The sequence below is a fragment of the Rhinopithecus bieti genome, unplaced genomic scaffold (assembly GCF_001698545.2).
Source record: "Rhinopithecus bieti isolate Rb0 unplaced genomic scaffold, ASM169854v2 scaffold_17429, whole genome shotgun sequence".
Lineage (NCBI taxonomy): Eukaryota > Metazoa > Chordata > Mammalia > Primates > Cercopithecidae > Rhinopithecus > Rhinopithecus bieti.
The window spans coordinates 537,562-564,282 of NW_016808905.1; the positions used below are offsets into that span (position 1 = coordinate 537,562).

The following is a 26,721-nucleotide window of genomic DNA, read 5'->3' on the forward strand; positions in this document are numbered from 1 at the left end:
ATCTTATTTTTGTGGCTTCAAAGGTCACTGTCCTAATTTTTTTTTCTTATCTCACTGGATGTGCACCTCATCTTCTTTCCTGGTGCCTCCTTATCTCCCCAGCTGTAAACACAAGAGTGCCAGGGCTCAGGCCTTAGAACATTCCTCTTCTCCATCTACATTCATTCCCTCAGAATCATGGCTTTCAACTCTCTCTATAGGTCCTCATTTCTAGCCTCAGCCTAGACTTCTCCCCTGGATCCCAGATTTGTATATGCCCACTCACCGTCTTTTCTAATATGTCTCATAGGGAACTCAGGCTAAGTATCAATTTTGGGTTAATACAGAGAACAGAGAAACATATTAAAAGAACCCATGAGGACACAGTCAGCAAAATCCAGATTGTATGTACAGGACAAATGACCCCGTTTTTTCAAAAAGCAAATTTTAAAGAAAAAGTAATAGAGGAGATGCCTATAGATTAAAAGAGATTTAAGAGAGAAATGTCAATCAGTTGCAATATATGTACCATATTTGGATATTGATCCAAGCAACCATAAAATAATTATGAGATGCTCAGGGTTATTTGAATATTGACTGGGTATTGGATATTATCGTTAATTATTTTTAGCTATGAGAATGGTGATTTGGCGATATTAGAAAGAAATTCAAAAAAATATACCCAGAATGTTATCAGTTCTTACCACCTGCAGTATAATCACCCTCAACCAAACTAACATTCTCTCTTGTCTTATTTTTATATTGCCTCTTAGCTGATTTCCCTGCCTGTAACCGACCCCCTACACCAGTCTGCTCTCAGCACAACAGCCAGAGATATCCTGGTAAGATGTGTCATGGTATTCCACTTCCCATTGCATTTGGAGTGAGAGAGCCAGTCTGTTCAGTTTCAGTCTACAAGACCCCATGGGTTCCTCCCTTACCTCTCTGACCTCATATCCCACGCTCCACTCCTGGGTGAGCGGCTCTGGCCCCCTTGCTGCTTTTGTGACACAGCAAGCATGCCCCAGCTCTAGGCGTTTGTATTTTCTCTTCCTCCTGCCTAGAACCCACTTTCTCCGGGTCTTATTTCAGCACCTCCTTTCCCTGAACACTCTATGTAATAAGTTAACCCTTATCTCCTTAGCCTACCTAATATTTTTCCATAGCGTTTGTCACCATCTGACATATGTACTGTTTTTTAGTCTGATGCTTCCACTAGAACATGAGTTCTGTGAGAGTAGAAACTGTATTTTTCATTGCTCTATCCTTAGGACTTAAATTGCACATAACAGGCACTAAATAAATGTTGAAAGAAAATAATTTTCATGCAGGGGAGAAAATGTTTATAAATGTTTAGGGGGAGCATGATAATGAAAAAAGTTGAGAATCCCTGCTTTAGCCTTGGAAAGCATGTGGTCATCTTGTACCTGCTCTTACTGTTGTTACTGTACTTACATTTTTCTCTCTTTTACACCTTGGGATACTCTGATTTATCATGTTATAACATGTCATACAGCAAAACTTTGTGAATTAGCTCTTAATTGGGGGAAAAGCCATTTGAGTTTCTTCTCTTCAGACTGAGCGCTTGCTGTCTGGCGTCTGTACTGCAGTCGGGGAACTGCACATCGCAGGCGCATGTAACGTGACCAGCACATCCCAGGGGAGTTAGCTTCCTTCCCCATGCATGAGCTGGAGCCTGCGGAACAGGATGGGGACAGTTTACTGAGGTGCCATTGATCCCGGGACACGTCTAGGCATTTCAGGCCGGGCAGTTGACCATCATATGGGTCTCTCCTACACAGCAGGATGTTTACTGTGTCTGCCTTTCATGATTTATCTTAACACACAAAAAAACTTGTTTTTTACATGCCCACACACATCCCCTCCCCTCCCATCCGTCCCACCCTCCACGCTTGGAGAACTAAGATGTCAGGGAGGCCCCGAGGAGGAATAAGCAAGAAATGAGACAATCCAGGCAGGCACTCAGATGTGCCCTTAGTTTATGGCCAGAAAACAGTGCTCTAGGTGTTTCCAGATGACTGTAGCACCTTTTCTGAAACTCCATTTGTAAATATTTATAGCACACTTCTTTCCAAAAAGGATTTGAAGTAGCTTTGCGAGTATACATAAACCCACACACAAATAAACACTTCAGGCTGGGCGCAGTGGCTCACGTCTGTAATCCCAGCACTTTGGGGGAGGCGAGGTGGGTAGATCACCTGAAGTCAGGAGTTCGAGACCAGCCTGGCCAACATGGTGAAACCCTGTCTCTACTAAAAATACAAAAAATTAGCTGGGCATGGTGGCACATGCCTGTAGTCCCAGCTACTTGGGAGGCTGAGGCAGGAGAATCACTTGAGCCCAGGAGGCAGAGGTTTCAGTGAGCCGAGATTGTGCCACTGCACTCCAGCCTGGGCAACAGAGCAAGACTCCGTCTCAAAAATAAACAACAAAAAATAGATATATATGTATACACACTTAGATTTAACAAAACAGGAGTGGAAAACAAGAAACCTGGCCTGAAAGAACAGGAGGAAGCAATGAGGGAGTCTTGAGGGTTAAGTTGGGATCTGTGATCCCACATGCAGCTGGATGCCCTCTGCCAGCCCAGTGCCCAGGGGAGCAGGGTGGGGCTGCCTCACCTTGTCCTCACCTTCTACCAGCCTGTGCATTATATCTCATAATTTTTCCCCTTTAGTCATCACATTGGGTTATCTATTGAAAAATCCTAGTAGCCAACTATATAGTATCATTTCAAAGTGGACGTAGGACTTTGAGTAGACACTCTAGGTGATTGGTGCCTGTCTCCAGCCCGGCCTGTGACCACAGCTCGCAGGGGGCGTGAACTGCATCTATTCATCTTTGTGCTCCAGTACCTGGAAGCCAGGAGGAACTCAATAAATATTTTACTGCATAAATGAATGGCATTACAGTTCTTCTTACAAGAAAGGAAGAAGCCTGTCAGTTGTGTGAGGGAAAGGCCTTTGTTTTTGTTTATTCCTGGTTCTATTTTGAGCGTTCTCTCATGTGGGCGGTTACATTAGGAATTTTGAGTGGTGTCCTGGGTCTAGTTCTCAAGAAAATTGGGAGAAATACAGACACAGGATTCATGTGGCTTTCCTTGTAAAGGGGAAAATTGAAGTCCTGACTTTGATGAGCAGTTTAATGCAGAATCTGAGAGGCCCCAGCAAAGGTGATGAAGGGACACACCTTTTGTCATATGACCTGGTTCAAGAGCAAGCGGAGATTCCTCAGGGAGGGTAGAGAACGGTACCTAAATGTTAACTGCTTTCAGGGCCACTTTGGGTACATGCTAGAGGTGGTTCAATTTGGGATTATGTAATATAGTAGTAAAAAGCAGGGACCTTGCATAGAATTATACACAAAAATATAATAGTACAGCTGGGTGCAGTGGCTCTTGCCTGTAGTCTCAGCACTTTGGGAGGCCAAGGCGGTTGGATCACTTGAGGCCAGGAGTTTGAGACCAGCCTGGGCAACATGGTGAAACCTGGTCTCTACTAAAAATATGAAAATCAACTGGGCGTGTTGGCACACACCTGTAATTTCAACTACTCAGAAGGCTGACACATGAGAATTGCTTGAACCTGGGAGGCAGGTTTCAGTGAGCCAAGATGATGCCACTGCACTCCAGCCTGGGTGACAGTGCAAGATTCTATCTCAAAAAAAAATAATAAAATAAATAATAATAGTAGTAGTATGTGTAAACATGGGTGAAATCTATGTGAAGTGTATTGCGCTCATTTCGGTTTCCTGGTTGTGATAAAGTACTGTAGTTACATAAGGTGCCACTAATTAGACAAATTGGGTGATGGATATATAAGACCTGTCTACACTGTTGATGAGTCTGTAATTCAAAATTAAAAAGCAGGGCATTGGCAACAGAGTTGGATTGAATCCCCCATTACCCCAGCTGAGAGGTGACTTTTTTCTCCTAGCATTTAACATAATTCTTAACTACCTATTTGTTCTTTGCCTTTCTCCCCCAGGAAAAAGCAGAAGCTGAGTCTGTTTTGTTCACTGCTAAATTCTCTGTCTCCTAGCACAGTGTGTGGCACCTATGTTTTGAAGTCAGATGTTTGGATGAAAGAGTAATTGTGGACACAGGTGACTTAAATCCTCTCAGGCGGTCTGCAGTTAGGTCAATACCTCCCTCTCAGGACAATGGGAGAATTAAATGTGTATAATGTAGCTAAAGCTTAGGACCTTCTGTAAGCAAACACTCAACTCCAGGAGGTGGCAGACTTTTCCTGTCAAGGGTCAGATAGTAGTGGCTCGGGCTTTGCAGAGCCTGCGGTCTCTTGTAGCGGTCCACCTTGGCCACTGTAGCACAAACGCAGCCAGAGACAATCGGTTCATGAATGAGTGAGGTGCATTTAAAAATGCAACTTAAAATCTTTTAAATTGCAATTTAAAAATAATACTTTTTATGAATCTGTAATTTGAATTCTTTCCAACCATTTCAATGTATAAAAGTCTCTCTTAGCTTATAGGTGGTAGGCTAGATGTGGTCTCAGGTCCACAGTTTGTGCACTGTCACTTTTGGCAAGCTCCTTCTCCACACTGCTGGCCACTGGGGTACACAAAGAAGCTGTGGAAACTATATGATTTTGTGGCAAAGTTAATGTTCCCCACAAAAGCATATCTGTGCAATGAGTTGCTCTCTGGGCTGGGATGAAGGCTGCTCCTGTGGCCCAAATAAACCCAGCATGCATTTTACATGGGAGGCTTTGTACGATTGGCACCATTTCCCATAGGAAGGTGTAACACACATGTTCTCAGCTCTAGGCAGCTTGCTGTAGAGCAGGGCTGTCCAATCTTTTGGCTTTCCTGGGCCACACGGGAAGAAGAAAAATTGTCTTGGGCCACATATAAAATACGCTAACACTGACGGTAGTTGATGAGCTGAAAAAAACGGTGCAAAAAAACTCATGTTTTTAAAAAGCTTATGAATTTGTGTTGGGCTGCATTTGAAGCCATCCTGGGCTGTAGGCAGCCCAATGGCCGCAGGTTGGACAAGTTCGCTGTAGCGTGTTGTCCAGGTGCACTTGTCTGCTAGAAAGGGCAGATAGATGTGGGCTGCAGCCCGGCCTGATAACCTCTCAGCTCTGAGCATGGGCAGATCTCTCAGGTCCTCTGAAACTTGGTTTCTTCTGCTTTAAAGGTGGAAAGGTGAGGTGCAGTGGCGTCCTACTTGTGGCTGCTTTGCTTAATTTGGGGTTAGCTAACAGCTGTTAAATTCCTTTTTCTGTCTAAAGTAACTATACTGACCCAATCCATTACAAAGTTGCTTTGAGGACTACAATGAAACAATTTAAGGTGCCTGGCATTTAACCATCAGTTTTATTGGGCACCTTCTTAATGTTTGAATCTACAAAAGGTAAGATCATCTACATTCTTTCAGACACACAGCTATTTACTTCTCTGAATTTGAAATTTTTCTTCAACTTTTTGTCTTCATAAGAATGAACGTGTTAGAGTCATAAATTTTGTTTTCAAAGTTTTACCTAAAACCCTCAGATATCTTGCTCCTAAATAGATTACGGACCAATGTGATACTGCCCTCACTCTTAAAATCTTGAAATCCTTCAACTGTTAATACCATTAAACTATTACTAGCTGATTTATTTTTGTAGTGTTCAAGTAAATTTTAATATAGGTTGGGTGAAATCTAGAAAAGTTGTATATTTTGTCTTTATGTATGATAGGAATTACAAGGAAGTGCCAATTCAGAGTAAAGTTAAATGAAAACATGAGAGTTAGGGAAATAAGGCTTTATTAGAATACATAAATGCCTTCTGTGTTCGATTAGATTGTGAGAATCCGAATAAATATTTTAGAAAATTATTCTTTGAATAAAAGTGCACATTATTTTATGTATCCCTCATTATTTAATGTATTCCCTCAACCATATGGAGATGGTAGAAGAGATATTGATTCAGACTTTGGTTGTGAGTGAAGGAGATAGGAAAACTATCTGGAGGCTGCTGGTAGGATTATAAGGAAAACCACTAAAGAACCTGGAAATATGTTCATATGCCAGTGCCCCTCACCAGACAGTATTCCGTGCTTGAAGTTTGGCAAGAGAGAGCTAATCCGTTTATGACTTTAAAAAAAAAGTATTTACAAAATTTTAATTCACATGATATATACTATTTATTTGACATATTTTATTATGGATCATAAAACTAAGGTTCTGGAAGATTAAGTCACTTGCCAGGTATCGCATAGGTAGACCTGGAATCTGAACACAGTTGGCCTGACTTGCAATCCATGGTCTTTTGACAACATCTTTGTTTCTCTGTGTTCAGGACTCTGCTAACACAGGATTTTACATGATAGATCTTGCTCGCAAGGAGCTTACAACTTAATTGAGGAACTGACTTTCATATATGAGAGTAAGTAGAAGAAAATACCGCTATCATTTCTTTTTTTATTTTTTTAGAGACAGGGACTTGCTCTGTCACTCAGGCTAGAGTTCAGTGACGTGATTGCCCACTGTAACCTTGAACTGCTGAACTCGAGTGATCCTCCCACCTCAGCCTCCCCAGTAGCTGGCACTGCAGGCACCCACCAGACCCAGCTAATTTTTAAAAAACTTTTTTGTAGAGATGGGGGTCTCACTGTGTTGAGTAGGCTATACAGCTGTCATTTCTTTTCTTTCTTTTTTTTGAGACGGAGTCTCGCTCTGTCACCCAGGCTGGAGTGCAGTGGCTCAATCTCAGCTCACTGCAACCTCCACCTTCCTGGTTCAAGCAATTCCCCTGCCTCAGCCTCCCAAGTAGCTAGGATTACAGGCGCATGCCACCACGCCCGGCTGATTTTTTGTATTTTTAGTAGAGATGGCATTTCACCAAGTTAGCCAGGATGTTCTCCATCTCCTGACCTCATGATCCACCTGCCTTGGCCTCCCAAAGTGCTGGGATTACAGGTGTGAGCCACCGTGTCCGGCCACAGCTGTCATTTCTAAAGCACCTTTTGGTTTCCAATGAGCTATCTCATTTGAATTTCCTACCACTATGAATTAGCTGAGGTACACGCCATTAGCTCATTTTCATGGTGAGGAAACCATGAAAAGGCTCAAAGAGTTAGTGACTTGCCTAAGATTATACCAGTAAGTGACAAAGCCACAGTGTGGTACTTTGTGTCTTGCAGTTTCTTTTGTACCAGAAGTCACAAAATCAACTGCATACAGGGGCCAGGAAAGCAGAATATATGAGTAAAGTGTGTTGTAAGGCAACAGGGAGCAGTGGGTTTGTGATGAACCGGAGACTGACGCTTCCGTCTGAAGAGGGCACTGCTACTTTTCTACAGCTGGTTGTGCCCATAAAGAAGGGAAAGCCCAAGTGATAACAGATCTGATTTCTCAGAGATGCCCTAAATCTGAATTCTAATTTAAAATCTCCTGATTAACCTCCTCTTTAAAAATTCTCAAAACACTGAATTAACCAACACTATGTGTGCTAATCAAAACTGTCTTTTGGGCCTCGAGTTTGAGAATGAACTCTGCTGTATACTCTATGGCCTCTAAGACAAACTCTGATGGCTTTTCCCCAAATGAGTAAGAAGTCAGGAAGCTTCAGAGAGCTATGGTGTCAGAGAAGGCTTCCTGGAGGAGGTGGGATCAGAAAGGAGCCTTGAAGGATGGATAGTAGAAAAGAAAGGAGGGATCCTTCCAGGCTAGGAGAGGGGAGAGAATATACAGTATTGAGCACAACACCTGAAATATTATCTGAGGTAATAGTATTAGCCGTGATGCCAGTATGCTAGTATATTAATAAGAAAGCCAGTCTAACTGAAATAGATGCATAGAAAATGTAGGACCAGCCACCCAAACCTCCAGCAAATACCATACTTAGTGATGAAACATTAGAAGCTTTCTTTTATAAAATCAGGAACATAAGGATCCTATTACCATTTATATTCATCGTAGTACTGGAGGCCCTAACCCGTGTAGTAAGACAAGAATAAGAAATATAAGGATTGGAGGAAAAGGAGGCCAGTCGTGGTGGTGCACACCTGTAATCCCAGCACTTTAGGAGGCTGAGGCAGGTAGATTGCTTGAGCTTAGAAGTTTGAGGTCCGCCTGGCCAACATGGTGAAACCCCATCTCTATAAAATATACAAAAAGTAGCCAGGTATGGTGGTGTACACCTGTAGGCCCAGCTACTTGGGAGGATCACATGAGCCTGGTTAAGGCTATAGTGAGCTGAGATTGTGCCATTGTACTGCAGCCTGGATGACAGAGTGAGACCCTGTCTCAAAAAAAAAAAAAAAAAGAAAGAAAAGAAACAAACAGTCATTATGCATAATCAGTATTATCTGCAACAAAAATCCAAGAGAATTTACAAAATAGTGTTCAGCATGATTGCTCAATGTAAGATCATAATACAAAAGTCAATTCCACTTCTGTATACAAACAATACACAGTTTGCAAATATAATTTCTAAAACTTACTATATTACCTTTGTGGAGCAAACCTGTGAAACTTCATAGAAAGATAAAGATCTAAATAAATGGGAAGCTGTACCATGTTCATGAATAGGAAGCATCAGTATTGTAAGATGTCAGTCAGTTCCTAAACACATTCCATGTAATTATAATTCAAATCACAGTTTTGTGTGAGTATGGATAACGTACATGTATATTAAACTGCTTCTAAAATGTGTTATATGTGAAACAGGTAATCAAAGGCCAGCTTTGGAGGACTTTGGTGCCGGAACATGGAGTTTAGACCTGATCCAAGTTTGCTGCTGTTTCTCAGACTAGGGCCAGTGCTTGTATTTTCAAGCATTAAAAACACATTTTTGTGTTATTTTAACAATTCAAGCAAATTCTGGAATTCAAAATTTGCCCAAGGGCTTCTGGGTGATTTCAGGCTAGACACTTGTATTTGTGTTTGCAGTCACATTTATACCGAGTTACAATCATTTGTCATGGGCTGATGACAGAAGAACAAGGCAGACTGATTATATAAGCATCTGGTTAGACCAAGTATAGGCCAACTAATCTTACAGCCCAGCAAAGGCTTGCAGCAGCTAGTGTAAAATGGTTGAAGAATTACGAGCCTGGCTCATTTTTGTATTTTTTATAGATACGGGGTTTTGTCATGTTGCCCAGGCTGGTCTTGAACTCTGGAACTCAAGTGATCCACTCACCTCAGCCTCCCACAGTGCTGGGATTACAGGCATGAGCCACTGTGCCTGGCCAATTTTATTTTCAAGATTTTACTGCTAACAATATGTAGGATAAATGGGAGATAAGAGGCAAAGGTGAGTTTGAGTAGAGAAGAGTTTTTTCTTTCTTTTTTTTTTTCTGAGACGGAGTCTCATTCTGTCACCCAGGCTGGAGTGCAGTGGCACTATCTCCGCTCACTGCAAGCTCCACCTGCCGGGTTCACGCCATTCTCCTGCCTCAGCCTCCCGAGTAGCTGCGACTACAGGTGCCTGCCACCACACCCTGCTTTCTTTTTTTTTTTTTTTTTTTTTTCGTATTTTTTTAGTAGAGATGGAGTTTCACCGTGTTAGCCAGGACGGTCTCAATCTCCTGACCTTGTGATCCGCCTGCCTCAGTCTCCCAAAGTGCTGGGATTACAGGCGTGAGCTACCATGCCCAGCTGAAAAGAAAATTTATTGAAGGTCAGTTGTTGACAAGTCATTAGGCACTTACTCCCCTCAAAACAACCCCATGAGATAATTTCTCCCTTATATAAATGAGGAAGTTGAGCCTCAGAAATGTTTAGTAACTTATCCAAAGCTACATAGCTAGAAAGTGAAGCAGGTAGGTTGTCAGTTCAGACTGCATTCTGTCAAGCGATAATACAGGGATGAGTAGTAGCCACTCTGGCATGGCCACAAGGGAATCTGGATAAAGGAATGAATCTGGAAACCTTAGTTTTGAATTGCCCTTTCCCACTAGAAAACCTGTGATACCCATTACCTGCCTGGTGTATGGTCTGTTAAACCTGTGATCTAGGGACTGTGTGGCTGGGTCCCAAGCCCTGCCTCCTTAAACCTAGTTCCTAGAATGTATGGTTAGAGGGGGCGTCCTTCCCTGCCACTCTGTATAACTAGTCGCGACTAGTTTCATGGCCTGTATTACTGTTGTTTTTTATTACTTGGTGATTGCATATAGGATGTAAATATTTTCTCGGAAAGTGGAAAAATAAATTAGGTAAGATTATATCTACTTGAACTCTTCCTGCAGATCTATAGCTCTCATTACCTTCTATCCGGATCAACCTTGTGGTTTGAGTTTTAACAACCTGGCCTGGAAACAGAATGTTTTGTGTTTCAAGGAGAGATTATTGGAGAAAATGTTCAGGAGAATCCAAGTATTCATGAGCTTGAGTTTGTGTGTGGTAGAAATGTCTGCCTCCCACATTCCACCCACGCCACCTTGGATTGTCCCCACCTTCATCATGCAGGGCAGCTTGAAATCAGAGGAGATTGTGAAATTGGAGATTTCAAAGGGACCTTGAGCTCGTCTCGTATAGATGCCTCGCAGATAAGACAGGGGCCAAGAGACAAGGACACTTTGTGAGTTTCTGGAAACCCAGCTGAGTCTTGATCTAAAGCCACTCCTGTTTCCCATATGTTGCAACTTTGTGTTTCTCTTTTCTCAATTAAACTCAATTTTCAAATAGGCATAGACTAGGTAATCCATCTACATGGTTCAAAAGTATGAAAAGCTGTGCACAGAAATCTTGCTCTCCCCCGCCTTCCTGCCATTAACGCTACCTCTTACACATGACAACTTTAGGTTTCTTATTTCTCTTTCTTTATATAAACAAAGGATACTGTTTATCCTTTAGGCCCGGGCTTCTCAACCTGGGCACTGTTGACATTTGGGGCTGGATAATTCTCTGCTGTAGGGGACTGTTGTATGCATTGTGGGATGCTTAGCAGCATTCCTGACCTCTACCTACTAGATGCCAGTAATAGCAACCCCCTGACCTGAGTCATGGCGACAAAAATGTCTCCAGATGTTGCCAAATGCTCTGTGAAGGGCAAAATCACATGTAGTTGAAAACCACTGCTTTATGCAAATAGAGGCAAATGCGAACATGTATTTTGATTTTCACCCTTTTCCTTGAGCAATCTATATACATAGCTTCTCTTCCTGACATGCATATATCCTGATAGACATATATCCATATCCTAATAGATAGATATATATCCGTGTCCTGATAGACATCTGTCCATATCCTGATACATGTATCCCAGAATAGATGATGTATGTGCGTATATATGTGCATATATGTGTGTGTGTATATATATATATTTAACTTTTACATGTATAGATATCCTAGAGATCTCTGAATCAGTGGAGGCTGCCCTCACTTTGGCAGCTGTGTGGCAGTCCATGGTGTGGAGGTGCCATCACTGATTGAACTTGTCCTCTGTGGTTAGTTGGGTACTTGTTTCCAATCTGTAGCTATTAAACTGTGCTCAGGCCAGGCATGGTGGCTCACGCCTGTAATCCCACACTTTGGGAGGCTGAGGGGGGGGCGGATCACTTGAGGTCAGGAGTTCGAGACTAGCCTGGCCAACATGGCGAAACTCCATCTCTACTAAAAGTACAAAAATTAGCCAGGCGTGGTGCACACCTGTAATCCCAGCTACCCGGGAGGCTGAGGTAGTAGAATTGCTTGAATCCGGGAGGCGGAGGTTGCAGTGAGCTGAGATCGTGCTACTGCACTCCAGCCTGGGTGACTGAGTGAGATTCTGTCTCAAGAAATAAATAGGCCAGGTGTGGTGACTCATGCCTATAATCCCAGCACTTTGGGAGGCCGAGGCAGGTGGATCACCTGAGGTCAGGAGTTCGAGACCAGCCTGGCCAACATGGTGAAACCCCGTCTCTACTAAAAATACAAAAATTAGCCAGGTGTGGTGGCACATGCCTGTAGTCCCAGCTACTCAGGAGGCAGACAGAGGTTGCTGTGAGCTGATACTGTGCCACTGCACTCCAGCCTGGGTGACAGAGGGAGACTCAGCCTCAATAAATAAACAAACAAACAAACTGTGCTCTGTGAGTAAGCCTGTTCATGTGTCATTCTTCTTTGTGCAGGTGTATCTGTTGTGCATGTGTATCGGTTGTGCAGGTGTATCAGTTGTGCAGGTGTATCGGTTGTGCAGATATATCGGTTCTGCAGGTGTATCGGTTGTGCAGGTGTATCGGTTGTGTGGGTGTATCTCTAGGTTAGGTCCCAGAACTGGGGTTGCAGGATCAAGGGTAAATACATCTCATTTTGGTGGCCACCTCCAGATTTCTCCTCCATGAGAGTCGTGCCCTTTGGTACTCTTATCAGCAGTGACTTGAGAGGCCAGTTTCTCCACAGCCTCACCAACAGGATTGTGAAACGTTTGAATTGTTGCCTATCCCATAGGTGAGAAGTGTCTCGTGTTTCTTAACCTGCATAACGTTGATCCAGCCTTACGTAGCGTGAACAAGGAGCTAAGTGAACTCAGCCTAGTCTGCTTTTCCCTGAGTGGCAAGTGTCCTGTGCTCATCTGTGTCCAGGCCTTTGTGCTTGCTGTCCCTCTGTCAGGAATGCTCTTCCATTTCACTTCGGACATTTTCACATCCTGTGAGGCTTCCAGATGCCTTCTTCTCCAAGAAACATTTTCTGATTGTGCTTTACGCTCCATTTTCATCCTTCTCCACGTTCCCTCTAGCTTAGTGCTGCTGCCTTGTGCAGCTGCCAGTCACATAGCTGTTGCCCAGAGCCAGGTGGGAGTCTGTGGTCAGACAGGTCTGGTTTTGAATTCCAGTCTTACCACTTACTACCTCTGGATCCTTGGTCAAATTTCTTCTTGGAGCCTCAGTTTTCTCACCTATAAAATGGGAACAATACTTCCCTAGGAGAAGCCACATGAAGTATGCAGCAGCAGATAGGCGTTTAATAAACATCAGCTCCTCGAGGGCAGATCTGTCTTCTTGTTTTCTGCCCTGCCTTCCATGTGCCTTTGTACGCGGTAAATATTGTGTCTGTTCTTTAAAACACAAAACTGTGGCCTGATGCGGTGGCTCACACCTGTAATCCCAGCACTTTGGGAGGCCCAGGCAAGCAGATCACTTGAGGCCAGGAGTTTGAGACCAGCCTGACCAACATGGTGAAACCCTGTCTCTACTAAAACTACAAAAATTAGCTGGGCGTGGTGGTGCACACCTATAATCCCAGCTACTCGGGAGGTTGAGGCAGAAGAATCTCTTGAGCTTGGGAGGTAGAGGTTGCAGTGAGCTGATATCTTGCCACTGCAATCCAGCCTGGGTGACAGAGCAAGACTCTGTCTCAAAAAAAAAAAAAAAAAAAAAAAGAACAAACTTTATAGGAAGTGAATGGTGATTTATTCAGCAATTATTTGAACACATATTTTGTTCCAGGCATAGATCTAAAAACTGAGGATTTAGGCTGTGCACAGTAGTTCACACTTGTAATCCCAGCACTTTGGGAGGCCAAGGCAAGTGGATCACCTGAGGTCAGGAGTTCCAGAACAGCCTGACCAATATGGTGAAACCCCGTCTCTATTAAAAATACAAAAATAAGCTGAGCATGGTGTCATGCACCTGTAGTCTCAGCTACCCGGAAGGCTGAGACAGGAGAATTGTTTGAACCCGGGAGGCGGAGGTTGCAGTAAGACAAGATTGCAACACTGCATTCCAGCCTGGGCAATAGAGTGAGACTCCGTCTAAAAAAAAAAATCACCTGAGGATGTAGCAGTGGAAACAGAAAATCCCTGCCTTTGTGGAGCTTGCATCCAATTAGGGTGATAGACACCCAATGAATAGAAGTAAATGATACAGTAGTAAGTATAGATCCAACTACTGTATATCGTTTTGTTAAGGAGCTGTAAGTTCCTTGGGGGCAGGAAGGATGGCTGCCCTTCATGGAACCTTCTCAGAGCCTAGTACAATGGAGGAAACCCAAACCCACCTCTATTAAGGTCTCTCCTCTGCTTAAACCCCTAGCAGCTCCTTGTGGCCTCTGGGCTATGGTTCAGACTCCTTTCCTGGACTCTAAGGCCCTGTGTCGTCCGGGGCCCGCCTTTCTCTTTGGCTTTATTTGTTGCCTGGATATCTATCCACCATATGTTCCAGCCCCACAGGACCTCCAGTTCCTAGAATGCTCCATGCTGTCTCATCTCTGCTTTATTCTACCTGCTATTCTACTTGCCTGTAGTGGTTTCCATGCCTATCTCACCTGGCTAGAATCTATATATCCTTTAAATCCTTTTGTTCTCTCTTGTATGTCACTGCCTTCAGGAAACCATCCTTGATTTTCCCACCTCAGTCGGGGTCATGTGCCAGCCCCTCTGTGCTCAGTAACAATCAGGAGTTCTTTGCTTCAGACTTTTTTTTTTTTTTTTTTTTAAATAAAGATGAGGTCTCACTATGTTGCCCAGGCTGGTCTTGAATTCCTGAGCTCAAGTGATCCTCTCACCTCGGCCTCCCAAAGTGCTAGGATTACAGGCATGAACCACTACACCTGACCCAGACTTCTACAGCATTATAGGGTAATTGCTGGTTTACTTGTCTGAATCTCGCTAATTGTTCAGCCCCCTCCGGAGTAGGCACGTCTCACCCATCTGGTGGTATGTATCTGCAATGAGTACCTGGCCTGGTATGTATCTGCAATGAGTACCTGGCACAATGAGTTATGGCTAGACAGATTAGAAAGATGGATAGCTGAAGCGTAGAATAGGAAGTAGATACATGTTCTGACTTGGCTCTCCTCACAGGGGCCAGCCCAGTCGGAACCTGTTTTCCTTTGTAGAAATCTTGTTTCCCTTTGCCACTCCCTTGAGACAAGCAACAGGTCCTGCTTCTGGTCCATCGCAGGTCTGATGACCCTGGAATGATCACTTACCATTCTGGGGCATTTATTAAATGACCCACTGGGGCTGCAGGATTGCTTAAGTGCAAGGGCTCTGTTGATGTATTCCACAGGAATGGCACCCCTTAGGGTTGTGTAATATGCCCGTGTTGCATTAGATGTTCCTACCAGATCTGAGGTTCCATGGGCGGGGGCCTCCTGCCTCTCTCACCCAGGTTTTCCTTGGGAGGAGGAGCAGTGCCTAATTAAACCACAAAGGGAAAAACCAGGGCAGCTGGCTGTGTTGTTGTGGCTGGTGATGCTTGACCTGGCCAGTAGAGGGCAACAGAGCCATCCACCATGATCTCCACATTTTTGTTATTGTAAATAAGGGATCCTCAGGATGCCTTCTCCGCCCCCTCCCCATATGTTTGCTCTCCTAGGACGGTTGTTTTCTGGAAGGTTTGTGGTCTAGCCATTGATCAGAGAGAAAACATCTCCTTAGGATGTGTTGGTGCAAAAGATGATTTTAGAAAATTGCCCTCTGGGTTTGAAGAAAGATTACATCATTTCCTCACTTGAATGTACACAGTCTGGGGATATCTAAACTTTATTTTATTTATTTATTTATTTATTTAGAGATGGAGTTTCACTCTTGTCACCCAGGCTGGAGTGCAGTGGTGCAATCTCGGCTCACTGCAACCTCTGTCTCCTGGGTTCAAGCGATTCTCCTGCCTCAGCCTCCCGAGTAGCTGGGATTACAGATGCCCACCACCATGCCCAGCTAATTTTTGCATTTTTAGTAGAGATGGGGTTTCACCATGTTAACCAGGTTGGTCTCCAACTCCTGACCTCAGGTGATCCACCCACCTGAAGTGTTGGGATTACAGGCATGAGCCACAGTAACTGGCCTGTACCTAAACTTTGATGAGGCCATTCTCATCTATGACCAACATTTGTGACTAAAGCTCACCTTGGGGAATACAGTGATAGCCTTGCACAGAGAATGCTGTGGCTAGCAGCAGCCCTGTTCAGGGTGGCACAGACATGCCAGGCTGCTTTGTCTGTCTGAAATCCCAGCAGTGTCATCACAGCATCTTGTGCAAAACATTGATGGTGAAAGATAACAATTTCTTCTATTGTTCCCCAGCCTCATTTGGAAAGTTAATTACCAGCTTGTGGAAGTTAAGGAAAAATAAAGTTCTTAAACTCAGGGGGATTTGGCAGTTTAAAATAAAGGTCTGTGGGTGGGGAAAATAAGGTTTGTGTGTGGGAAGGATTTGGGAAAATGGGCTGGGTACTAATTTAAGGACTTGAAGTGTTTATGAGGGAACCCTGGATAAGAATAACATTTTTAAATTTGGAGATGATGAGAAATTCAAGGACCGAGGTAAAGAAGTCTGGCTTGTGTTCTTCAGCTGGTTTCACGGTCGTTAGCAGCAGCCATTGCTCAGAACGCCAATAAAAGCTCTCTAATCCCCTAACTAAAACCTTTATTTTTTTGGCGGGGGGCAGGGGGGATGCGGGTGGGGGCTGGAGTCTTGCTTTGTCGCCCAGGCTGGAGTGCAGTGGCGCAATCTGGGCTCACTGCAACCTCTGCCTCCCAGGTTCAAGCGATTCTCCTATCTCAGCCTCCCCAGTAGCTGGGACTACAGGCTCCCACCACCATGCCCAGTTAATTTTTGTATTTTTTGTAGAGATGGGGTTTTGCCATGTTGGCCAGGCTGGTCTCGAACTCCTGACCTCAAGCAATCCACCCTCATTGGCTTCCCTAAGTGCTGGGATTACAGGCGTGAGCCACCACGTCCAGCCCCTAATTAAAAACTCTATATAAATATTTGAGGATCTAAAATACAGAGATACTATAAACATATGACTTTTTTTTTTTTTTCACTTTCTGAAATCTTTCGTTCTCTTTAAAAAATTTCAGAATAAGAACTCTTGGTCTGTTTCCAGGGCGATCCTTGCTAGGTATTTTTCTTATATCCAGCTTCTGCTAATTAAATTGAAACCATCCTGACTTCATATTTCACTTGCTCTTCTACCATTTAGCTCCTTATCAGATTGCTGCTTTTAAAAAAAATTTTTTTTTGAGAACAGGGTTTCACTGTCACCCAGGCTGGAGTGCAGTGGTGCAATCTCAGCTCATTGCAGCCTTCTCCTGAGCTCCAGCAGTCCTCCGACCTCAGCTTCCCAAGTAGCTGGGACTAGGGGCATGCACCACGACACCCAGCTAATATATATATATGTGTGTGTGTATGTGTGTATATGTATATATATGTATGTGTGCATATATATACACACATATATACACACATACATATATATACACACATACATAATACACACATATATATACACATACACACACACACACATATATATATATATATTTATTTATTTATTTTTTAAGAGACAGGGGTCCAGGCTATGTTGCCCAAGCCAAATCAAATGATCCTCCCACGTCAGCCTCCGAAAGAGTTGGGATTATAGACACGAACCACTGTGCCTGTTCCAGACTGCTGCTTCAAATCCCTCTTGGGATCACACCTCAGAGTCCTGACGTATTTTCATAGAAAGCAGCCCATGGGCCTAGAGCCTGTATTATCATATAGTGTGAGGTGAGAAAATTTCAAGGCACGATTTCAAAATGTTAATTTTTCTTCCTTTACTCCTTCCTTTTGGAGAAGAATTTAAAAAGGACGGTTGGTTTGAATCAGTGAAAATACTGGCTTAGGTTACTCTGTATTTTGTAAACTTGTTGGAGTACTTGGTTTAACCACTGAAATGCCAAGATTCTATTTAGCTCAGCTGTCTCTACAGCAGAGATCAACTTCCCTTTTATAGGAGTCATTGATTCAAGAGGAAAATATAAACTTGTATTAGGTCATTTTTAAGAAAACTTTTAAAAAATTTTTGTGGCTATGTAGTAGGTACTTATGTACATGGGGTACATGAGATGTTTTGATGCAGGCATGCAGTGCATAATAACCACATCTTGGAAAATGTGGTTTTCCACATTTTTTCTTCCCTCATGCATTTATCCTTTGAGTTACAAATGATCCAGTTATACTCTTATTTCTTTTTAAATTTATAATTAAATTATCATTGACTATAGTCTTCAAGAAAAATTTACCTGAAACTTAGAAAAAGGTTCAAGAAGATGACTGAATGCCCTTTTAATATCCTGCTAGAACAACATTGTCTGACAAACCCAGCAAAGATCATCTGATATTCTAGGGAAAACATAGCCATGTTTTCTGCAGATGGCCAGATAGTAAATATTTTGGACTTCGTAGGCCAAAATATGTACTCTCCGTAGCTACTTAACTCTGCCATCATAGTGTGAAAGCAGCCACGGGTAATACATAAGTGAATGGATACAGCCACTGTAGATGCTAAAAAGGGATGATGCCTTTCTTCTCCATCATGAAAATCATGGCCAGCATCTCTATAACAAAAAGGTTAACAGACAAAAAGCATAACACATTTCTTTGATCATAGTTTTACATGACACAGGAGTCTTCAGATGGAAGACCCAGAGATACTGGGGAAGCTGTCCATTTTTATGCTTAAGTTTGATGATGAATGGATAGCTGTGTGGAACTGTGGTTGGACCAAAAGGGTATGATCTAATGCTAATAGGCTGAGAGAGGGAACCCAGCAAGGGCTGTCTGTTCAGATTCTTCTTGGACTCTCTGCAGCATAATTTTCTTCCAGGTATGGGGCAGAACCCTTTCTGGAATGGGGGTCTTATGACCTACGACCAAACAAGGTCGGTCAGATTATTTCTTCGTGGCCAATTCTTACACAGAAAAGTAGGGGAAAGTTTTAGATTTTATGACTGGCTTTGGGAAAAAGGGTTTTGGTTTCCATGACCTCCACTGGGGAAGAGGGATTCTAGTATCTGTGGCTTGCCTTTTTGGGGGAAAGGGGAATGAGGCTGAGAGGCAAGCAGGAGAAGGTCAGAGAGAAACTGCTTCTGAGTCCTTACTTTAGGGTATTGTCTTCTGAGCCCTAACACTGTTCCAATAAAACTTTATTTATAGACACTGAAATTTGGATGTCATAGCATTTTCATGTTTCATTTTATGTTATAAAATATTCTTTTAGGCCGGGCACGGTGGTTCACGCCTATAATCCCAGCACTTTGGGAGGCTGAGGCAGGTGGATCACCTGAGGTCGGGAGTTCAAGACCAACCTGACCAACATGGAGAAACCCCGTCTCTACTAAAAATACAAAAAATTAGCTGGGTGTGGTGCCAGATGCCTGTAATCCCATTTACTTGGGAGGCTGAGGCAGGAGAATTGCTTGAACCTGGGAGGTAGAGGTTGCGGTGAGCCAAGATCGCACCATTGCATTCTAGCCTGGGCAACAAGGGTGAAACTCCATCTAAAAAAAAAATTATTTTAGTTTTTTCAACTATTTAAAATACAAAATCATCCTTCACCTGTAGATCTTACAAAAACAAATGGCTGAGATTAATAAATTGCAAATGATTTTTGTCCAGTTAAGATGGGAAGGATTTTCTAAGGCAGAAAAGGAGCATCAGGGGTACTGTTTTATGCCTGGCAGGACATTAACCAGGTTTGTTTCTAAGTTTCCAGCCTTATTCCAGCATTCATCTTTCCACAGATTTTTTTGCCCTACTTAGGTTTCTGTGCCATCCACCTTTGAGCCAGCTTTGTCATTCTGCTTAAGTTGACAAACTCATCAAGTGACAGAATCTTTGGCATATGCATACTCTATATGAGTCAAGAGCTGACCTTTTCAAAAAAAAATTATACTTTGACAGCCATATATATGTAAAGCAACATAAGACATTTTAAATAACAATATATAAATTTCTATCCTTTTGTTTTTAAAACTAGAAACAGGGCAATTAAATAATCATTCAATATATGGGCAAAAGGATTCCACCTTATCTTTCCCTCCTACCAGTGGTGCAGAAAGTGGTCAAGGGAGAGTGGTGGATGAAGAGGGATGGGGAGACACAGTCGTTGGGAGGGGTCCTCTGCCTACCTGAACTTGATCAAGCTGTAGTGTGACTCCTCCCAGCATCAATGGTGACATTGCAGTGGAGATTCCTGAAATCTCATACAGTTTTCCACTAATGATTTTGGTTTCCATCCAGCAGTTCTTATCATTGATATGAAACAAACAAACAAAAGAGAAAAACGGTATTTTTCAGAGGGCGTTAGTGTGAAAAGGCAGGAGATGTCAGAGAACATTGGACTGAGTGTCAAGAGGTTTCCGTTTCAAGTCTGGCTAAACAGCAATGTGACATTGGGTAAATCACAGTACTTTTGTTTTTGCATATGTCAAATGAAAAGCTTGAATCATAGTCATTAATATTCTTTCCGGTGCTAGAATTTTGCCACAAAATAGAGTAGACCCAAATTCCTTTTGGTGGAATTAACAGTGATCACTGACTGCTGACTTTTTTTTTTTTTTTTTTCCCTAAATAAGAATAGCGTAGACTGGACATGGTAGCTCATGCCTGTAATCCCAACGCTTTGGGAGGCCAAGGCAGGAGACCAACATGGGCAATGTGGTAAGACTCCTGTCTCTACAAAAAAATTTTTTTTAATTAGCTGGAATGTGGCACGTGTCCTAACTACTTGGAGTGGGGGCTAAGGTGGGAGGACTGCTTGAGCCCAGGAATTGGAGATGCAGCGAGCTATGATTGAACCACTGCACTCTAGCCTGGGTGACAAAGACCTTGTCTCAAAAACAAAACAAAATACCCCCACAAAATAACTACCTTCAAGTTAATTCTTTACTGGAACAAGTAGCACAGCATTGGATAGAAAAGTACAAAATGGAATTGACTGTCCCTGTATGCTGTTCAGTTTATGGTTGTTCCCGACTTCTTAGGTCACTTTCCAGTTCAAAGTTAGTTTTAAGTCTGAGAACAAAGATTTCCTTGCCTAAGGGAGGATGAGATGAAACAAGGCTCCCAAAAGGCGATTGGCCCCCTAACAGAGCCGGAACAGTGGTGAGACAGATGGAAGTAGAAGAGAAGGAATCAGAGGCCCTTTTGAATTTAGAAGTAGACTTGTGAGTGCTCGGAATTCCCTGGATTTTCAAGCCTAGAGAAGAGATTGAAGCAAATTTTACAAGGCATAGGTTTTTCACCTATTTGAGGAGGTGAGGAATCTGTTGAGAACAGAAGGCTAGGTCCCTCTCTTTGGAAACCTGTGCGCATACACACCAAGTTTTATCTGTAACTTCAGGATCTTTCAAGACCCATGGCATGAAATTGACTGGCTGAATTTGAACAGAGGAACCCTGGGGCATTAGATGTAGAACTTTGTTGTCTTTGGAGAGGGACCTGGTCGCACACTTAAATACCCAGGTGGCCCCATTTTGTTTTATTAAACCAATTTTGTCTCTTTAACCCCCAGCTCTTAAAATCACATGCCCGATTGCACAGCTTTCTCCCTTTCTTCAGCACATCATTTTCGATCACTATTACATAAACTCTAAATTGAATGTCCAAATTGCACAAGTCTAGGATCCAAAATAAATGTAGGTTGCAAATAAGTAAGGTTTTTAAAAAAAGATCTTTGTCTTCTTAAGTTGCTGATAGTTACTGCTTGCTGGGAACTGGAGGCCTTTCCTGGCAAGATTTCTCAACATTCTCTTGAGAGCAGTTGTGTTAACAAGTTATGAAGATTACTTTAATGCTCTGCTTGGAATTCATTTCGTGTCTGCATAAATCTTCAAGGCCATTATCATATCAGTGAGATATTTCTAGTATTTTTGAGAACTCTGATGCATAAAAATGTCTGAGTTCAGCTTGTTCTTAATATGGTGATAGGGTCAAACATGTTGGATTAGATTCGGGTGTTTCATTTTTGTTTTTATCTTATGCCTCCAAACACTTAAAAGTAAATTGGGTTGCTTATCTTCAGATTTGAGGCAGGAAATACTATTTGGTTCTTATACTTTTTTCCCCTATGTTGCATTTCTGAAACATTCCGGCTTGTTTACACATTGATGGCAACTGAGCTTCTCCCCCCTCCACCCAACTGTAATTTTGAAAAATTTCAAATCTATAGGACAAGAGAACAATATAGACTCTTTCGCTTAAATTTTGTAGACTCCCTCACTTATATTTGCCAGTTCACATTTTTTTACATCTGCTTTCTCTCTCTGTGTGAATGTGTATGATCTTATTTTTGTTGTGGTTGTTGTTAAACCACTGGGAAGTTGCAGGCCTGACATTTAGTCCCTAGGTATTTCAGTATGTATTTCCCAAAAATCGTTCAATAACTATTAAATTATTTAAATTAACTTTAATACCTTCACACTCAAGGAATTTAGCATCAATTCCTAATATGTGATACAGTCCATATTCAAATTTCCTGCATTGTCCCAACAATGTCCTTTACCTCAGCCTTTTGAGGATCCAGTCAAGGATCCACAGATTTCATTTAGTTGCCATGTTTCTTTAGTCACCTTTAATCTGGAAAAATCCCCAGCCTGTTAGACCATTTGGGTAAGAATACAGCCCAGGTGGTGCTGGCATGTGTCTGGTTGTGATCACATGATGATTGGTTGTACCAAAATCAGTGTTGCCAAGTTTGGTCACTTAGTTACAGTAGCATCTGCCAGGTCTTATAAAAGGGACCCTATTCTCATGTAAAAGTCTGGGTGTTGGCAGGGGGGTGAAAATGGGGGTCCTATTCTGAGACAAAGAGAATGAATTCTTCCCCAACAGACGTGGCCTCTCTGATTGTAACATCCACTGATGTTCTGCTTTGACTTGTTGTTGGAGGTGGCATGGGGGAAAGGAAAAGTATAAAGGAAATGTGTTCCATCAGCTCTTTGCAGAATCATTTCCATTACTCCTTTATTTGTATAGTTACAAGAAATGAATTATGTGAGTGCTCTGTATTTTCTAGATTGTGATACTCAATCTATATGAACAAAAGAAGCTTAGTTTACTTGTCTCTGTAGAGAAACCTCCAAGGCAAATATTTGTCTGGAGTTAGTAGCCTGCAATGATTGCCGAAGGTCCAGATGAGGTTATTAAAATGCCTGGTGTTTGCCCTGGTGGCACACACAAGATAAATGAGGCAGAATTCTTTCAGCTTGGTTACGTGTTGGTTTTTCATGTTCCGGTTAATAGTACAGAGTAGGAACATCTGCTTTAGCAGCCTTAGCTAGATAAACAGCTTCTGCAGTATGACAGAAATCAGCAGCCTATAGCATTGACTTAAGGAGACAGATTTAAACTTTGTAAATAAAAGATTTGACTAAAGCTTATGAGGAGGAATATTTCTGCATAGATGAGAAAGCCCAAGTGAATTTTGTATTTAATCTTTCCCCATAGGGTAGTGAACTAAAACATTAGTTTGGGCTAGTGGCTGAGAACCATCTCTTTAAGAAGGAAATATTTTGGCAATCTAAATCTCCCTTAGGCAGTATTAGGTAGAGAGTGATGTAATTCTTGATCTCAAACATTTTTGTTTCAAACATTAAATGTTTCTACAAAGCCATCTTCGAGTTGTGGCTTTATGGACTCAAGCGGCTAAGGCAGTGGTTCTCAGAGTCAGGGTGCAGTTTTTTTTTTCCCTAGGGAACATTTGGTAATGACTGGAGACTTTTCTTTTCTTTTCTTTTTTTCTTTTTTTTTTTTTTTGAGACAGAGTCTCGCTCTGTCACCCAGGCTGGAGTGCAGTGGCACGATCTCCGTTCACTGTAAGCTCAGCCTCCCGGGTTCACGCCATTCTCCTGTGACTGACGGCATTTTTGATTGTCACAACTAGGGGCGTGGTATTGGCATCACATACAAAATGTCACTAATGCCAAGGTTGGAAAAACTGCTTCAAAGGATAGAAAGCATATTATTGACAAATGTTTGCAGTATATGAGATACTAGGTGTTCCAAGAAAATGAAGTCCTAGACCCTGCCTTCAAAGCTGGTTAGATCACAGCTGTTGACAATTACAAAACTATGGTAAATACACTTTCTTATTCATCTGCAAACCTTAATGATCTGAGAGAAGATGGCACAGCAGGCTATAAACAGGAGCCCCATTTGGGCTGGGATTTACCAGATGAGTAGGCATTACTAAGTGTTGAGGTTTGAGAAATCCCACTGTTCAGTTCATACAGCATCATCCTTGGTCCATGGAGGCCTCCTACTGTTTCCTCATTTGTGCCTTCTTTCCTCCATGCCGTTGGCAACCATATTCATGGGTTAAACATAATAGAACTCTTTAATTTTGCATATTTTTTAAAAAATAAAACGTGTATTGACTATAGATAACTTACGTAAATGGAACTGTGTTAAGATATCTCATTCAGTTCTTTTCCAGTTAACTCTACGCTATTAAAATTGATTCATGTTGTTGTGGACCCATCTATTCTGTTGCTTCGGATTGCTTCCTGATACTCCTTGGAGTGTGTAGCAGTTAGTATGCTTTGTGATAAACCATCCCAAACTTAGTGACTTAAAACAATGGTCACTCCTTTTTCATGAGTCTGTGGGGTTGGTTGAGTGGTTTGGCTGATTTGTGTCTGAGTCAGCTGATCTCAGCTGGTGTCACTCATTCATCTGTGATCTGCTGGAGACTGCATGATTTAAGAGGGCCATGGCACATTATTGTTACCCTTCATCAGTTTGGCCTGAGCTTGGTCACCTGATGGCAAGGCCAGGAATTCAAGGGAGGAAAATTGCTCAAGGCCTATACTTGGAACTTGAACACAGTCATTTCTGCCATATTCTGTTGGCTAAACCAAGGCATGAGTCCAATCCACAAGTCCAATCTAGATTCAAAGTGTGGAGAAATAGACTCCACCACTTGATGGGAGGAGCTGAAAAGTGACATTGCATAGGGAGTTTAATTAGAGCCATTGATTAGTCAGAGTATGCATCTACCACCTTTTACCTATTCACTTTTCCAGTGATGGAAGCCAAAGTTGATTCCAACTCTGGATGCTGTGATAAATATCTTTGTACAAGTCACCTTATGGAGCTGTTTGATAATTTGGGAGCTATATTCTCAGGAGTAAGATTGCTGAGGCAAATGGTTACATCTATCTGGAATGTCTATAGGAACAGCAGGAGATGAGACTGGGGACTTCCTTGTTGAGAAGTTGAGACTTGGTGCTAAGGTTTAGTGGGCAACCTTGAGTTTTAGGTAGGGTTAATGCATTTAGACTCATGTTTTAGAGGGATTATCTTGGCAAGAGTGTGAGGGTGGAAAAAACAGATACTACATTAGGTCCTTGGGTGCCTCATTGGAAGCTGACTTAGGCCAGCTGAGAACCTGAATTAAGGTCATAAAAATGGAGAGAAGAGGCCAGGCACAATGTCTCACGCCTGTAATCCTAACACTTTGGGAGGCTGAGGCAGGTGGATCACGAGGTCAGGAGTTTGAGACCAGCCTGGCCAACATGGTGAAACCCCGTCTCTACTAAAAATACAAAAAATTAGCTGGGCGCGGTGGTGGACGCCTGTAATCCCAGTTACTCGGGAGGCTGAGGCAGGAGAATCACTTGAAACTGGAAGGCAGAGGTTGCAGTGAGCTGAGATCACACCACTGCACTCCAGCCTGGCCAACAAGAGCGAAACTCCATCTTAAAAAAAAAAAAAAGGGAGAGAGGAGGTAGAATCAACCCGACCTGGTGGCTGACTGGATGAGGGAAAAGCAGGAGTCTAGGATGACTCCCTGGTTTCTGTCTTGAGTAGGTGGGAAGATGGTGTTGGCATGAGTTGCTGGGAATAAGGGAGAAAGAACAGATCTTGGAGGAGATGAGAAGTAAGTGGGCAGTGTTGAGTACAGGAGACTGTGGCAAGGCGGAGATGTCCAGAGAGCGTACTTGCATATGTAGGTGCGTAGCTTAAAGAGAAGTTGAGGTTGAAGATGAAGATGTGGGAATTTCCAGTCAATGGGAGGAGGTTTGTCTAAGGCAATGGTTCTCAAACTTTAGCTGCATCAGAATCACCTGGAAGGTTGTTAAATCGGAGGTCACCAGGCCCCACCCCCAGAGTGCCTGAGTCAGTAGATCTGGAGTGGAGCCATAGAATTTGCATTTCTTTCTTTCTTTTTTTTTTTTTTTTTNTTTCATTCGTGTGATGTTCCTTTTATATGGCATTCACCATACTGTAAGGACAGAGCATACACAGATCAGGGACCTGATCTCCTAATCGCAATTCTACTCTTGGCTAGCAGTTCTGTCACCTTGCTGGGCCTTAATTTTCTTTTTTTTTTTGAGACGGAGTCTTGCTCTGCCGCCCAGGCTGGAGTGCAGTGGCCGGATCTCAGCTCACTGCAAGCTCCGCCTCCCGGGTTCACGCCATTCTCCTGTCTCAGCCTCCCGAGTAGCTGGGACTACAGGCGCCCACCTCATCACCCGGCTAGTTTTTTGTATTTTTTAGTAGAGACGGGGTTTCACCGTATTAGCCAGGATGGTCTCGAACTCCTGACCTCATGATCCACCCATCTCGGCCTCCTGAAGTGCTGGGATTACAGGCTTGAGGAATTTGCATTTCTAACAAGCTTCCAGGTGATGTTGATGTTGCTGGTCTGGGACCACACTTTGAGAGCCAGTCTGGGGCAAAAGTACAAATGGAGAAGGCCCTGGCAGGCCATGTTCAAGGAGCGGGCAAAGGGAAATAAGTCAGCAAAAGCATTTAACAGAGTTTAGGCTCGGAGAAGCCAAGTGAATACTGAGATACCCAGTTAAGACCATTCCTTTTAGCGGCTCAATTCAAAAGGAGAAGAGAGCAGAAAATAGAAGACACCACAGGGTGTCGGGAATTTTTCTTACCATTTAATTGTTATCGTAAGAGACTTAAGCATCCTTTCAGGATGAAAGAGTCACACCTCCTTCAGACTCTACCGACTCCTTGTCTCTAACTTAGCACGGGGAGGAGGAGACATTCCGACTA

At 42.8% G+C, this 26,721-nt stretch overlaps 1 protein-coding gene across 3 annotated transcripts in view; it reads left to right on the forward strand.

Annotated features, from left to right (window-relative positions):
- The window catches only part of CMTM8 (CKLF like MARVEL transmembrane domain containing 8), a 127,337-nt gene that overhangs the window by 37,263 nt on the left and 63,353 nt on the right, over positions 1-26,721 (forward strand). The window contains exon 2 of one of the 3 annotated variants that reach the window (XM_017887686.1): positions 753-821. The exons of the other annotated variants lie outside the window; for them this stretch is intronic. Coding sequence (XP_017743175.1) covers positions 753-821 — 69 coding nt within the window. The remainder of the gene's footprint in view (positions 1-752; positions 822-26,721) is intronic. 3 annotated transcript variants of the gene reach the window in all.